The following is a 15,869-nucleotide window of genomic DNA, read 5'->3' as shown; positions in this document are numbered from 1 at the left end:
AGCACTTACTATGTGAAAAGCACTGTTCTAAGCGCTGAGGAGGATACAAGGTAAGTGGGTTGTCCCACATGGGGCTCACAGCCTTCATCCCCATTTTACAGGTGAGGTAACTCAGGCCCAGATAATAATAATAATAATAATAATAATAATAATAATAATAATAATAATAATAATAATAACATTTGTTAAGTGCTTACTATGTGAAAAGCACTGTTCTAAGCGCTGAGGAGGATACAAGGTAAGCGGGTTGTCCCACATGGGGCTCACAGCCTTCATCCCCATTTTACAGATGAGGTAACTGAGGCCCAGAGAATAATAATAATAATAATAATAATAATAATAATAATAATAATAATAATAATGGCATTTTGCTAAGCGCTTACTATGTGCAAAGCACTGTTCTGAGCACTGGGGAGGATACAAGGTAAGCGGGTTGTCCCACATGGGGCTCACAGCCTTCATCCCCATTTTACAGATGAGGTAACTGAGGCCCAGTGAAGTGACTTACCCAAAGTCACACTGCTGACAAGTGGCGGGGGAGGGATTTGAACCCATGACCTGTGACTCCCAAGCCCGGGCTCCTTCCACTGAGCCGTGAAGCTACGCCCCCCGATGACGTCGACCGGCCCAGTTCCCATTTCTCTGGTCTGCACTAGAATACTGGATGATCATCATCAATCGTATTTATTGAGCGCTTACTATGTGCAGAGCACTGTACTAAGCGCTTAGGATGATCCCTATGTTGGCTATTTTGGTTATTCTTAGTCCAAATTTGACGTTATTCCACCAAGCGGCTTTGTTAATCTCTCCAAGCCAAAGCTTCCGGGGCAAATACACTCACGTATTTTCATGTATTCAAATTCTAATGAAAATGGTTTCTACTTGCATATATCAATCAATCAATCAATCATATTTATTGAGCGCTTACGGTGTGCACAGCACTGTATTAAGCGCTTGGGAAGTACAAGTTGGCAACATATAGAGACGGTCCCTACCCAACAGTGGGCTCACAGTCTAGAAAACACAACAGGGCTCTCTGCCTTCCTGAGTTTGGTGCACAATTTTGCCATTAGGGTTGTTGGTATTCAATCGTATTTATTGAGCGCTTACTGTGTGCAGACCACTGTACTAAGCGCCTGGGAAGTACAAGTCGGCAACACATAGAGACAGTCCCTACCTGGTATGAAATGGGTAATTCAGTCAGTCAGTCGTATTTATTGAGTGCTTACTGTGTGCAAAGCACTGTACTAAGCGCTTGGGAGAGTACAATATATGAAAGAGGGATTTCCAGGAATGGGGCATGAAGACCTCTCCGCCGCCTTACTTCCTTCCCCTCCCCACAGCACCTGTATATATGTATGTAAGTTTGTACGTATTTATTACTCTATTTTATTTGTACATATTCTATTTATTTTATTTTGTTAATATGTTTTATTGTCTGCCTCCGCCTTCTAGCCTGTGAGCCCGCTGTTGGGTAGGGACCGTCTCTAGATGTTGCCAACTTGGACTTCCCAAGTGCTTAGTCCAGTGCTCTGCACACAGTAAGCGCTCAATAAATACGATTGAATGAATGAATGAAAACATAGAGATGGTCCCTATCTGGTATGAAATGGGTAATTCATTCAGCCAGTCTTATTTATTGAGTGCTTACTGTGTGCAAAGCACTGGACTAAGTGCTTGGGAGAGTACAATATATGAAAGAGGGATTTTCGGGAATGAGGCCTGAAGGCCAGACTGAGCCCCCTCCTTCCTCTCCCCCGCCTTACTTCCTTTCCCTCCCCACAGCACCTGTATATATGTTTGGACATATTTATTACTCTATTTTATTTGTACATATTTATTCTATTTATTTTATTTTGTTAATATGTTTTGTCATCTGCCTCCCTCTTCTAGACTGCAAGCCTTCTGTTGGGTAGGGACTGTCTCTAGATGTTGCCAAGTTGGACTTCCCAAGCGCTTAGTCCAGTGCTCTGCACACAGTAAGCGCTCAATAAATACGATTGAATGAATTTATTTATTATATTTTGTACATATTTATTCTATTTATTTTATTTTGTTAATATGTCTTGTCTGTCTCCCCCTTCTAGACTGTGAGCCCACTGTTGGGTAGGGACCGTCTCTAGATGTTGCCAACTCGGAATTCCCAAGAGCCCTAGTCCAGTGCTCTGCGCACTAAGCGCTCAATACATACGATTGAATGAATTTATTTATTATATTTTGTACATATTTATTCTATTTATTTTATTTTGTTAATATGTTTTGTTGTCTGTCACCCCCCTTCTAGACTGTGAGCCCGCTGTTGGGTCGGGACTGTCTCTAGATGTTGCCAACTTGGACTTCCCAAGAGCCCTAGTCCAGTGCTCTGTGCACAGTAAGCGCTCAATAAATACGATTGATTGAATTTATTTATTATATTTTGTACATATTTATTCTATTTATTTTATTTTGTTAATATTTCTTGTCATCTGCCTCCCCCTTCTAGACTGTGAGCCCGCTGTTGGGTCGGGACTGTCTCTAGATGTTGCCAACTTGGACTTCCCAAGAGCCCTAGTCCAGTGCTCTGTGCACAGTAAGCGCTCAATAAATACGATTGAATGAATTTATTTATTATATTTTGTACATATTTATTCTATTTATTTTATTTTGTTAATATTTCTTGTCATCTGCCTCCCCCTTCTAGACTGTGAGCCCGCTGTTGGGTAGGGACCGTCTCCATATGTTGCCAACTTGTACTTCCCAAGCGCTTAGTCCAGTGCTTTGCACACAGTAAGCGCTCAATACATACGATTGAATGAATTCATTTATATTTGTACATATTTATTCTATTTATTTTATTTTGTTAATATGTTTTGTTGTCTGCCTCCCCCTTCTAGACTGCGAGCCCGCTGTTGGGTCGGGACCGGCTCTAGATGCTGCCCACGCGGCCTTCCCAAGCGCTTCGTACAGTTTTAGCGCTCAATAAATACGGTTGAATGAATGAATAATCCTTCCATTCTCTTTCGTTCCATTCATTCATTCACGCCCCCTCAAGCCACGCCCTCTGGTGACGTCATCACGTCCTGCTCACGCCCCCTACGGGTGACGTCACCACGTTCTGCTCACGCCCCCTACGGGTGACGCGACGCACTGCCACGCGTCCCAGGCCAGAGCTGGTCCTGCTGGAAGGCCTCTGCATCCTCAGCATCCTCAGCATCCATAGCATCCATATCAGTCAATCGTCTTTATTGAGCGCTTACTGTGTGCAGAGCACTGTACTAAGCGCTTGGGAATCCACAGACCTCCTGAGGGCTTGGGGGGACCATGCACCCCGCTTTCCAGTGTGTTTTTCTTTTGCAGGCCCTGGCCCTCCTCCTGCAGGGCGGCCAGGGGCAAAAGGAGGCCGGAGGGGCGAAGGAGGTGGAAATCGAAGTGGTCCATCAGCCCCAGCACTGCGCCAACAGAAGCAAGAAGGGAGACCTACTGAACGCCCACTATGACGGTTACCTGGCCCAGGACGGCTCCAAGTTCTACTGCAGGTCAGACCAGTTAGGTCTACTGGTAGCAGGTCTACTGCTTAGACCAGTGCTTTGCACATAGCGCTTAACAAATGCCATCATTATCATTACCACTGATTGAAATCCAATAACAAGATCAAGAAAAAGCTGAAAAGATAGTGTATTGTTTTACGGTATACACCAGTTTGTGCATGGATATGTTTTGACAGCTTCCTGTAGATGACTTGAAAATATATGGATGTCACTTTAATATAATAATGGTAGAATTTGTTAAGTGCTTATTATGTGCCAGGCACTGTACTAAGTGCCGGGGTAGATACAAACTGATATACACATGATTATTTTCCGCAGTGTGATTTTTACTTACAGCTGAGACTTGTTGGCTTAAAAAAATATTCTTATTTGTAGCCGGACCCAAAATGAAGGCCACCCAAAATGGTTTGTTCTTGGAGTTGGACAAGTAATTAAAGGGTTAGACATTGCTATGATGGGCATGTGTCCTGGAGAAAAACGGAAAGTGACAATCCCCCCGTCACTTGCATATGGAAATGAAGGCTATGGTAAGGTTAATGTTTAACGTTCATTTTTCTTCCTTGTCTTTTTCCTCAGTTTCATTTTAAAAAATCGCAGGGTGAAACGTGCACCTTAACTCTTGTGAAAAACTCTGCGTGCATTTTTGGTTAGTAAGTGTTGTTAATTTCAGGAATAAGATAACTTGCTGCTTCTTTCCAAGTGAGAAAAGTTGGGCCGGTCCTTAAATTCATGTAAATCTAGTAGTAATAGTAATAATGAGAAGCAGCGTGGCTCAATGGAAAGAGCACAGGCTTTGGAGTCAAGAGTTCATGGGTTCGAGTCCCGGCTCCGCCAGTTGTCAGCTGTGTGACACTGGGCAAGTCACTTAACTTCTCTGGGCCTCAGTTACCTCAGCTGTAAAATGGGGATTAAGACAGTGAGCCCCCCGAGGGACAACCTGATCACCTTGTAAACTCCCCAGCGCTTAGTAGGCGCTTCATAAATGCCATTATTATTATTATAATGACGTTAAGCACTTATCAAGGGTTGGGGTAGATAGACTATCACTTCAGACACAGTCTCTGTCTCCCCTAGGACTCACAGTCTGGGGAATGATGGGTTTTTTATCCCCATTTCGCAGATGGAGGAACTAAAACGTACCAAAGTTAGCAACCTGCACGGAGTCTCACCACGTGCAGATGGTGGAGCCGGGATTGGAACCCAGATCTTCCGACTCCCAATCTTTTGCTCTTTTCACTAAGCCTTGCTGCCTTTAATGCTGAGATCAACACATGCATCACGTCATCTGATGTAGGGGTGTGGCCTTCATCCAGGAAGTCTTCCAGGATTGCCTGCCACAGGCATTCATTCATTCTTCTAGTCATCTTTATTGAGCACTCACTGTGGCAAAGCACTGTACTAAGCGCTTGGGAGAGCTTTTGACCCAAGGCTTCCAGAGTTTTCTTCCACTGTTACCCCTCAGAAGAAAGATGAGAAGACAGAGAAGCAGCACTGACTAGCGGGTAGAACAAGGACACGGGTTCAAATCCCAGCTCTGCCACTCGTGTGCTGGTTGACCTTGAGCAAGTCACTTCACTTCTCTGTGCCTCAGGTACCTCATCTGTAAAATGAGGATTAAGACGGGGAGCCCCATGTGGGACATGGACTGTGTCCAACCTGATTAGCTTGTATCTACTCCAGCGCTTAGTATAATGCCTGGCACATTGTAAGCACTTAACAGATACCATTAAAATAAATGCTTGTCTTGATGCTTACCAATTAATGAGCTATTCATATATCCGGGGGGGGGGGGGAACGTGCTGTGGTGTCAGCTCACCTCACACCATGAACTGTAGAAAAATAAAATGCAAGCTGAATGTTCAGGACTTTGAACCCACAGAAAAAAATCCTTTGAGGTTTTGTGCATGCACAGAATCTTGAGGTTGTGCCGATTGCTTGTACAGTGTAATTGCAATAGCCTCTGTCAATCAATTGGCGGTATTTATTGAGCGCTTACTATGTGCAGAGCACTGTACTAAGCAGTAGGGAAAGTACAATGCAACAGAACGCCCCAGGACTCCTAACACCTTGCTGCAAATATTTTACTAGCCTATTGCATCCCTTGAAGATCATAATTAAACAATACTGTTTGAGTGTCTACTATGTTCAGAATACTGCACTAAGCACTGTGAAATTGAAATAAGACCTAATACCTGCCCTCAGTCTTACAGTCTAAGATAGAATCAACTGATCCATCTTTAGATTACGGTATATTAATTGCTTATTACAGTGCTCTGCACACAGTAAGCGCTCAATAAATACGATTGATTGACTATGTCTAATGGAAAGAGCCCAGGCCTGGGACCTGGTTTCTAATCCTGGCTGCATCACTTGACTACTGTGTGCCCTTGGGCAAGTCATTTAACTTTTCTGGGCCTCACTTTCCTCATCTGTAAAATGGGGATTCAATACCCATCCTCCCTCGTACTTAGACTGTGAACCCCATAAGGGATAGGGACTGGATCCAACCTGATTAACTTGTATCTACCCCAGCGCTTAGAATAGTCCTTGCCTCATTATAAGTGCTTAACAAATACCATAATCATTATTAGGTGCCAAGCACTGTGCCTCTGGGGGAGATGCAGTAGGTTGGACAGAGCTCTGACCCACAAAGGGCTCACCGTCTAAGGAGAAGGCAGAACAAGTACTGCGTCCCCATTTTTACAGATGAGAAACCTGAAGCAAAAGAGTTAATTGATTTACTTATGGCATCGTAGCAGGCAAGTGGCAGACCCAGGATTAGAACCCAACTCCCGGGCCTGTGCTCTATCCATTAAGCCATGCTGCTGCTTTTCTTAAATGAACTGTTCTAATGTCCTCATTCTTTTACCGGAGACTTTTGATAAATTCCATCACTGCACAATTACAACCTTCTCACCCCCACCTTACTTCATGTCCTATTAATCGATGGTATTGTAATAATTATGCTATCTGTTAAGTGCTTACTATGTGTCAGGCAGAGTAAGCAATATTGATTGAATGATTGAGCACCTAATATGTGCAGAGCACTGTACTAAGTGTTTGGGAGCATGCAATAGAGTAGGTAGACACGATCCCCTCCTCCTGCAAAAAATGTCATTATATTAGTTTATAATAATTGCGATCATTATCCTATTTTTAGACTTATGAGTGAAACAAGTTATGAGTTTTTTATATCAATCAGAACAATATGAGTGAAACAAGTTGAGTTTTTTTGTATCAGTGTAATTTGAAAATATTTGAAATTTCAATAATGAAATTGAAATTTGATGAGTTGACTGTACTAGCATGAAAGTAGACTGCATCAAAATTTTGGTAATGAACCGGAGTTACCAAGTCTAGGATAAGTGTTTTCAAGGCAACTTGTAATTTCTCCATTTATTGCAGTGTCGTCAGCCTCTAACCTCTTGTGTAACTTTGTTTTAGGCCTCAGTTGAAGAAATCTTTCTGTGCCGCACCTTTGTCTCAAATTCCGTGCATGCTGGAAGCGATGGTCTGTGGTCTTGAATTGCATGTGACTCTCTAGAGCTTTACCCCTCTTTCCGTTTGGTATGGACAGTTCTCAAGGTATTTATGTTAACCACCTTTCTGGATTAGGGGGGCATTCCACTGCCCGGTGCCCGTGGCTTTTTATCATCAGAGCGGGGCACTCTTGGATTACATCCTCATGCAGCCCAAGGGGGCTCCAGTAATGTGCCACTATCCCAGGACTCTCATCATAATCAATCGTATTTATTGAGCGCTTACTATGTGCAGAGCACTGGACTAAGCGCTTGGGAAGTACAAATTGGCAACATATAGAGACAGTCCCTACCCAACGGTGGGCTCACAGTCTAAAAGGGGGAGACAGAGAACAAAACCAAACATACTAACAAAATAAAATAAATAGAATAGATATGTACAAATAAATAGAGTAATAAATATGTACAAACATATATACTCTCAGACTTGGAAACCCCCCCGCCGTTCAGCTAGCCACGTCCGTGCTCCAGGCCCTGGCTACTGAGATTTGACTTGATTTGCCCCATAGATGGTCGGGACTGTCTCTATATGTTGCCAACTTGTACTTCCCAAGCGCTTAGTACAGTGCTCTGCACATAGTAAGCGCTCAATAAATACGATTGATGATGATGATGATGATATGTAGGGTCCCCACACATACCTCACACAAGTACACTCGGGTTATGAGCACTTAACCAGTATTTCGCTAGGAATCGCAGTGACAGCTGTATAAGGGAATCTTAAATTAGGTCCACATAACTGCCGACGCCTGATCTGGAACTTGGCCCTAACTCAGCCGAGAAATAAGCCTTCTCCCCATCATCATCAATCGTATTTATTGAGCGCTTACTGTGTGCAGAGCACTGTACTAAGCACTTGGGAAGTACAAGTTGGCAACATATAGGGACAGTCCCTACCCAACAGTGGGCTCACAGTCTACAAGATTGATCCCCACCCTGGATAAATCAGTCAATCAGTGGTATTTATTGAGCCCATAGGTGAGAAGCAGCATGGCCTAGTGGATAGAGCACAGGCCTGGGAGGAACCTGGATTATAAACCCCGCTCTGCTGTGGGACCTTGGGCAAGTCACTTAGCTTCTCTGTGCCTCAGTTACCTCATTTGTAAGATGGGGACTGAGACTGTGAGCCCCATGTGGGACATGGACTGCGTCCAACCTGATTGCTTAGCATTTACCTCTGGGCTTAGAATAGTGCCTGGCACATAGTAGAAGCAGCGTGGCTCAGTGGAAAGAGCCCGGGCTTTGGAGTCAAAGGTCATGGGTTCAAACCCCGGCTCTGCCAACTGTCAGCTGTGTGATTTTGGGCAAGTCACTTAACTTCTCTGGGCCTCAGTTACCTCAGCTGTAAAATGGGGATTAAAACTGTGAGCCCCCCACCGAGGGACAACCTGATCACCTTGTAACCTCCCCAGCACTTAGAACAGTGCTTTGCACATAGTAAGCGCTTAATAAATGCCATTATTATTATTATTATAGTAAGGGCTTAACAGATGCCATTTTTAAAAAAAGTCCAGAGCTCTGTATTAAGGGTTTGGGAGGGCACAATATAACAGAATTAGCAGATCCATTTGCTGCTAAAAAAAAAAAGCTTATAGTGTAGAGGGGAAAACCCACTGCTCATTTTTCCTTAGCTGCTCTTTGGTCCCACCAACTGCAGGTTCTTGGCCTCGTAGTTTGCCTTCTTGTGAGCTGGCTCACACCAGCTCTGTTACTCCCTGACCCTTTAGAGGATTAAGATAACCTGCTCTCCTGGGGGCACTGGAGTTTCTTCCTCACTTTGTTAATAATAGTAATAATAATAATAATAATTTGGTATTTGTTAAGCGCTTACTATGTGCAAAGCACTGTTCTAAGCACGGGGGAGGATACAAGGTGATCAGGTTCTCCCGTGTGGGGCTCACAGTTTTAATACCCATTTTACAGATAACTGAGATACAGAGAAGTTAACTTGAGCAATTCTGACACAAACCAAAAGAGTACTCATTAAACATCATTACAACAAAATAAACAACATTAACCCCCTCTGTACTCTACCAAGAGCTTAAATCAATGCTCTGCACATAGTTAGCGCTCAGTGAATACCACTAATTGATTTAATTGCCCAAGTTCTTCCCTTTAATTGGCTGTGCCCCAGCTGATGTCACTGATCAGTCAAGGGTATCTAACCAGGTGAGTGATTGACATCTTATGCAAAGCAACTGTGGTTCCCTAAGCCAGGCCCTGTCGAATGAGCAGTTCCTCTGTTGTAATAATAATTCTGATACTTAAGTGCTCACTGTGTGCCAAGCACTGTTCTAAGCACTGGGGAGGATACAAGGTGATCAGGTTCTCCCATGTGGGGCTCACAGTTTTAATACCCATTTTACAGATGAGATAATTGAAGTACAGAGAAGTTAACTTGAGCAATTCTGACACAAACCAAAAGAGTACTCATTAAGGTAATGGATAAACATCATTACAACATAATAAACAACATTAACCCCCTCTGAACTCTACCAAGAGCTTAAATCAATGCTCTGCACATAGTAAGTGCTCAATGAATACCACTAATTGATTTAATTGCCCAAATTTTTCCCTTTAATTGGCTGTGCCCCAGCTGATGTCACTGATCAGTCAAGGGTATCTAACCAGGTGAGTGATTGACATCTTATGCAAAGCAACTGTGGTTCCCTAAGCCAGGCCCTGTCGAATGAGCACTTCCTCTGTTGTAATAATAATTCTGATACTTAAGTGCTTACTGTGTGCCAAGCACTGTTCTAAGCCCTGGGGTAGACCCAAGTTAATCAGGTTGGACACAATCCCTGGCCCACGATGGGCTCAGTCTTAATCCCCATTTTGCAGATGAGGTAACTGAGGCCCAGAGAAGTGAAGTGACTTGCCCAAGGTCACCCAGCAAACAAGTGGTGGAGCTGGGATTAGAACCCAGGTCCTTCTGATTCCCAGGCCCGTGCTCTATCCACTAGGCCACAGGGCTCCTCCCTATCTTATCATCATCATCATCAATCGTATTTATTGAGCGCTTACTGTGTGCAGAGCACTGGACTAAGCGCTTGGGAAGTACAAATTGGCAACATATAGAGAAAGTCCCTACCCAACAGTGGGCTCACAGTCTAAAAGGGGGAGACAAAACCAAACATACTAACAAAATAAAATAAATAGAATAGATATGTACAAGTAAAATAAATAAATAAATCTTATCTATGCTGGAATGGGCACAGTTGGTATTTCTAAATGGGCATGCCCAGGGCAAGCAGATATTTTGCTTGTTTGGGGTGTTTTGCCCTTAAAACCTTTGCCAAAAAAAATCATGTTAATCATATTTATTGAGCGCTTACTCTGTGCAGAGCGCTGTCTAAACTGTTGGGAGAGTACATTATAAAAGAGTTGGTAGACATTCATTCAGTCGTATTTATTGAGCGCTTACTGCGTGCAGAGCACTGCACTAAGCGCTTGGGAAGTACAGGTCGGCAGCATGCAGAGACGGTTCCTACCCAACCACGGGCTCGCAGTCTAGACGTGTTCCCTGCCCTTATTCACCTTGAACAGCAATAACTGCTAAACTCTTAAAACTATGCCAAAGGTGTAGGCTTCCGTTTAATTTTAAATATTCATATTTGTTCAGGGAAGTTTTTGTTTTTTTAACTGCAGCCTTTCATGGCTATTTTTGGAAAAGCACTAAGTGAGTTTGAGAAGGCTTCGGCCAGCTCTTGGTGCCTGTGCAAGTGTTAACCGTGTAGCAGCATGGCCTAGTGACCCAGAGGACCTGGGTTCCAATCTACACGGCTTGTCTGCTGTGTGAACTTGGGTAAGTCACTTGCCTGTGCCTCAGTTTCCCCATCTATAAAATGGTGGTTAAAGCTGTGAGCCCCATGGGGGACCGTGGACTAATTCAATGCTTGGCACATAGTAAGCCTTAACAGATACCATTCAAAAAAAGATCATAGAGCAAGCCGTAGTTTGGTATTAACTGCATGATCCCTTCAATATTTTTGCACTGGCTTCTGGATCCCCCTGATCCTGTTTGTTTGTTATCTGCCACTCACAATTCATTCATTCAATTGTATTTATTGAGCGCTTACTCACAAGCATCTTTCTCCCAGCTAAGAATAGTCATCCTGCTTTTACGGCTGAGCTGTCACTGCTTCCTGCCACCATCTTTTACTGATCAACAGAAGAGAGCGGAGCCCCTGTCAGTTCTCCCAATTCTTTTTTTAGAATCTGAGTTATTTCAGAAAGCCATTTTGCTTACGTAAGTCAGCCGGAGTGGATCCTGAGTCATATCTGAGACTCTTCTAGAGCCCATCAACAGATTCATTTATCACTGAAGAGAAATAATCAGTCTGTGTGTGCCACAGCGTGTCTTTTCGCTATATGCCCTGGGTAGAGCGGCACTGTGGAATTAGGGAACGTTCAAAGAACACACATGTGTCTGGATACATACAGCCTATTGTGAGGTTGGAAGAAACAATTGTGCATATGCATGCAGTGTCTGATCTGGCCTAGGTGCTTCAACACGAGTTTTTGTGAATGCAGTTTCTCTAGGAACCCAGCCTCAGTGTTACCAGAAAATCGACTGGACGCTGGTGTCTTTTGAAATTTGTTAAGCCGGTCCGCATTTGTGATCACAAATTCGGAAAATGGTTCACACATCTAGTCCTTATCGGACCTTGTTCATGAGAACCTGACTGATAACACTGATTTCTACATTTTTCTCCCTTTACAAGCCCCTGCTTTCCGAATTTTATTTTCTAATGGAGTGTTGTTAATCGTTTTTCATTAATCTGTCAGGCAAAACCCATTATGCGGTATTGCTCGCAAGGCTGTCCTGTGGCTTTCCGAGAAATGATCAATCTTATTGAGCGCCAACTGTGTGCAGAGCACTGTACTAAGCACCTGGGAGCATCCAGTATAACGATGTACTCTATCCTGGAGGTTAACCATCCAATCCACCCAGCTGTCCTGTTAGCACACACGGGTCAGTGTAGTACAGTGCCTGGCACATAGTAAGCACTTAAGTATAATAGTAATAATGATGAAAATAGTAATAATGGTAGTTGTTAAGCGCTTACTATGTGCCAGGCACTGTAATGTCTCCGGGGAACAGGAGTTCTGAGACTGATGAGAGCTCCTCTTCCCCTCGTGTACATTTCTTGTCAATTGTCAATTAATCAATGGTATCTGTGGAGCGCTTACTATGCGCTGAGCACTGTAACAAGCGCTTGGGAGAGTTTGGTACAACAGAATTAGCAGGTGTGGTCCCTGCTCTTAACGAGCTTATAGTCCTGTATATGAGTTAAGTCCATAGGCAGAGGCACCTGACAAACTTTGAGGAAGAATCAGGGCAAATATACTGTCTCCTCCTTCCCGGGCCTGCCCTCTTGGAATGTGATTCCAGGTTCCACGGGCGGGAAAGACGGGCACAGTTTGACGTGAATGGTAGACTTGATCTGGGAACAAGTCAGAACAAAACCTCATTGTTGTCGTATCTCTAGCCCAAGGCAACATTCCACCCAACGCCACGTTGATCTTTGATATCGAACTTTATGCTGTGACCAAAGGGCCGCGGAGTCTCGAAACGTTTAATCAGATCGACTTGGACAGCGACAAGAAGCTCTCTAAAACCGAGGTAATGGAACAGAATTCTCTGGATTCGTGACTGCCAAACACATTCATTCTGTTAGGAAGATGGGCCCTGTGGCCACTATCAATTTATCAGTCAATGGTATATACTGAGGACCTGCATGTAGGGCACTGTACTAAGCGCTTGGGAAAAAGAACAATACAATGGTGTTGGTAGACACAATTCCCCTTCGCACAACTAAGATCCTAGCATGGGCTAGTAATAATAATAATAATGATGGCATTTGTTAAGCGCTTATTATGTGCAGAGCACTGTTCTAAGCGCTGGGGGGGATACAAGGTAGAAAGAGCTTTGACCTGGGAGTTGGAGAACCTGGATTCTGATCTGATCCTGTATAACCTTGGGCAAGTCACTTCATTTCTCTGTGCCTCAGTTCCCGCATCTGCAAAATGGGGATTCAATATCCGCTCTCCCTCCCACTGAGAGTGTGAGCGCCACGTAGAACCTGATGATCATGAATCTACCCCGTACTTAGTACAGTGCTTGGCCCACAGTAAGTGCTTAACAGATAGTATTATTATTATTACTAATAATAATAATAATAAAAAAGGATTTTTCTTAATGCACTACATTTTGTAGAGGGGGAGAAAGAGAGCGATCATGCTGGGCTCTAGGTATCTTGCTTGGGAAATGCCAGAAGATAAAAATGGCCCTAGTGGATAGAGCACAGGTTTGGGAGTCAGAGAGGTCCTGAGTTCTAATTTTGGCTCTGCCATTTGTCTGCTGTGTTACCTTGGGCAAGTTTCTTCACTTCTCGTCTGTGAAATGGGGATTAAGACTGTGAGTCTTATATGGGACATGGACTGTGTCCATCTTGATTAGTTTGTATCTGCCCCAGTGCTTAGTAAAATGCCTGGCACATAGTAAGTGCTTAACAAATGCCATTTAAGAAAAAAATAAAGCTAATGTAACTTTGAAGCTCAGATTGGATCTCCTTGTTGGGGCCACCCTTTTCCTCCCAAACTATTCTGCATTAGAGATCAATCAATCAATCATATTTATTGAGCGCTTACTGTGTGCAGAGATAATTTCCTACAATATTTGGGGGCTGGATCACATTACTCATTGTGATGTTCTCACAGGAAACACTTGAAGAAATCCGTCCTGAAGATAAAATTCTATGTTTTTCCCCTGTAGATCAATCACTACTTGAAGAAAGAATTTGAGAAGGATGACAAGCCGCGCGACCAGTCGTACCATGATTCAGTTTTGGAAGATATTTTTAAGAAGAACGATCATGATGGTGATGGCTTTATTTCATCCAAGGAATACAATGTCTATCAACACGATGAGCTATAGCAGCAGGGCCTTGCGGATCTAGGAGTCAGGAGAGGTGGGTTCTAGTTCCAGTCTTGCTACTGCTGACCCACTGTGTGACCTCAGACAAGTTATTTAAGCCCTCTGTTCCTCAGTTTCCTCAACTGTAAAATGGGGATAATTTCCACCTCTCCCTGCTCCACAGTAAAGTTTTTGAGAATTGTTCAAGCTATCCAGTGAAATGCCATGGTAATGAGATCTGTCAGCACCCAGCTCCCTTGAAACTGAAAGCTAATTTACCCTTTAAATATTCCCTTGATAGAATGAAGTAGGTGTTTTCAGCCCTTTTTATAATTAGGCGTGAAACTCTTTGAGGGGGAAAAAGTGTTTCAAGGATTATTATTACTATTATTGCAGTTATTTTCCAGACCACTCTCTTAACATAGTTTCAAAGACATAAAACAGAGCTTTCTCTGTATTCTGCATTGCTTATTTTCTATGAGGATTTTTTGATGCCTTTTAAATGGAATTTCTCCTTGTGAAATATTTGAGTAATAAAATGTTTTGTGAACAAAATGGCATTACTTTTCAAGAAGACTAATTTGTGTGTATCCTACTGCTGTTATTTAGGTGTGAGTGTCTTTGACCACAAATTATTTAATATACCTTCAATTCACAGAGGGCTCTTGATAGAGGGTTATTCATCTCTTGCTCTCTATTCTGTGTACCTTGCAGAGGTTTAGAGATTAAGGTTGCCTTTAGCTCCTATCAAAACACCAACTAATGGTTCATTTCTCCATCCCTTTTCAAACCCCCAAAAAATTACTGGATGGAAATTCAGGGGGTCTTAAGATCTTTGTTATTGATAAATTTCAGTAGTGGCAACAAGGGTTTGCACAGAATTTGTATTTCAAAAATGCTCCTCAATTGTCAGTAGAACTGTTCATTTAAATGAAAAAAAAAAATACGGTCAATGTCTTGTAACACCCTTTTCCCTTGAAGCTGAATGACATCTGTCACCTGAAATGTAACGTTAATAGAGTGCAGCAGATGATGAAAGAACAAGATCAGGGATTAAAAGTTCCAAGGTTTGGCTAAGACATCAACCAGATGTGGCCTATTCCACAGATCACTTCCATGTCTCTAACCCTGCCCCTTCTTCCACCAAGACTTGTGTATCCTTTGTCTTCAGATCAGGCAATCAGGAAGAAGAATGGCAGTGCCATTGCTGGCTCAGGCCAGGGGTGTATTCCGTTCCCAACCATTGGCAACAGGATTCAGAAAATGAGGTAATTGATAAGACCACACATCCTGACATTTGAGAACGTACTAATATTACGGTCCTAACTGCCCCATTCCATCTCTGACTTGTAGTGACCCATTTTGAACTACTCATCATCCATGAATCAATCAGTGGTATTTATCGAGTGCTTAGTTTAGGCAGAGCACTGTACTAAGCATTTGGGAGAGTACAGCATAACAGAGTTGGTAGATAACGATCCTTGCCCACAGCAAGCAAATCTACACCAACCCCTCTTGAGCTTACTGAACCCCTCTTTTTGGCCTGTACAACTTCCCGTGGGAATGAATTCCATCTGCTTCTCACCCACTCGGTGAAGGAGTGGGTAGTTTCTTCTCCTGGTGAAAGGATTTGGGTTATTTCCTTGTTCACCCTATCCAGACGTGTCATGATTTTTGTGAAATTCAATTGTGGTCCCCCCTCATCCTGCATCTTCGCAGATTGCAGAGTTTGACTTTTCCTCCTGCTTATCTTGGCTTTGGTTCTCTGTATCATCACCAGTTCTGTCCTGTCTGAAACTACCTTTGCCCCCTTGCTCTCTCTTCAGTAGGAAACACCGAAGTCCCTACCTCAGGAGATGTAGTACATTTTAAAAAATATTTGTT

General features: G+C 43.2%; 1 protein-coding gene across 1 annotated transcript; it reads left to right on the top strand.

The window, feature by feature from the left end:
* The first annotated feature begins 3,138 nt into the window (after positions 1 to 3,138).
* Positions 3,139 to 15,611, top strand: FKBP7 (FKBP prolyl isomerase 7). Its single transcript, XM_038751921.1, has 5 exons — positions 3,139 to 3,515; positions 3,903 to 4,054; positions 12,559 to 12,692; positions 13,845 to 14,040; positions 15,157 to 15,611. Exons 1-4 carry the CDS (start codon positions 3,301 to 3,303, stop codon positions 14,004 to 14,006), a joined length of 663 nt encoding a protein of 220 aa, XP_038607849.1. The 5' UTR covers positions 3,139 to 3,300; the 3' UTR covers positions 14,007 to 14,040; positions 15,157 to 15,611.
* Positions 15,612 to 15,869: the final 258 nt, after the last annotated feature.

Source organism: Tachyglossus aculeatus, chromosome 9 (genome assembly GCF_015852505.1).
Source record: "Tachyglossus aculeatus isolate mTacAcu1 chromosome 9, mTacAcu1.pri, whole genome shotgun sequence".
Classification (NCBI taxonomy): Eukaryota; Metazoa; Chordata; class Mammalia; order Monotremata; family Tachyglossidae; genus Tachyglossus; species Tachyglossus aculeatus.
This window is presented reverse-complemented; position numbering and strand designations above follow the sequence as displayed.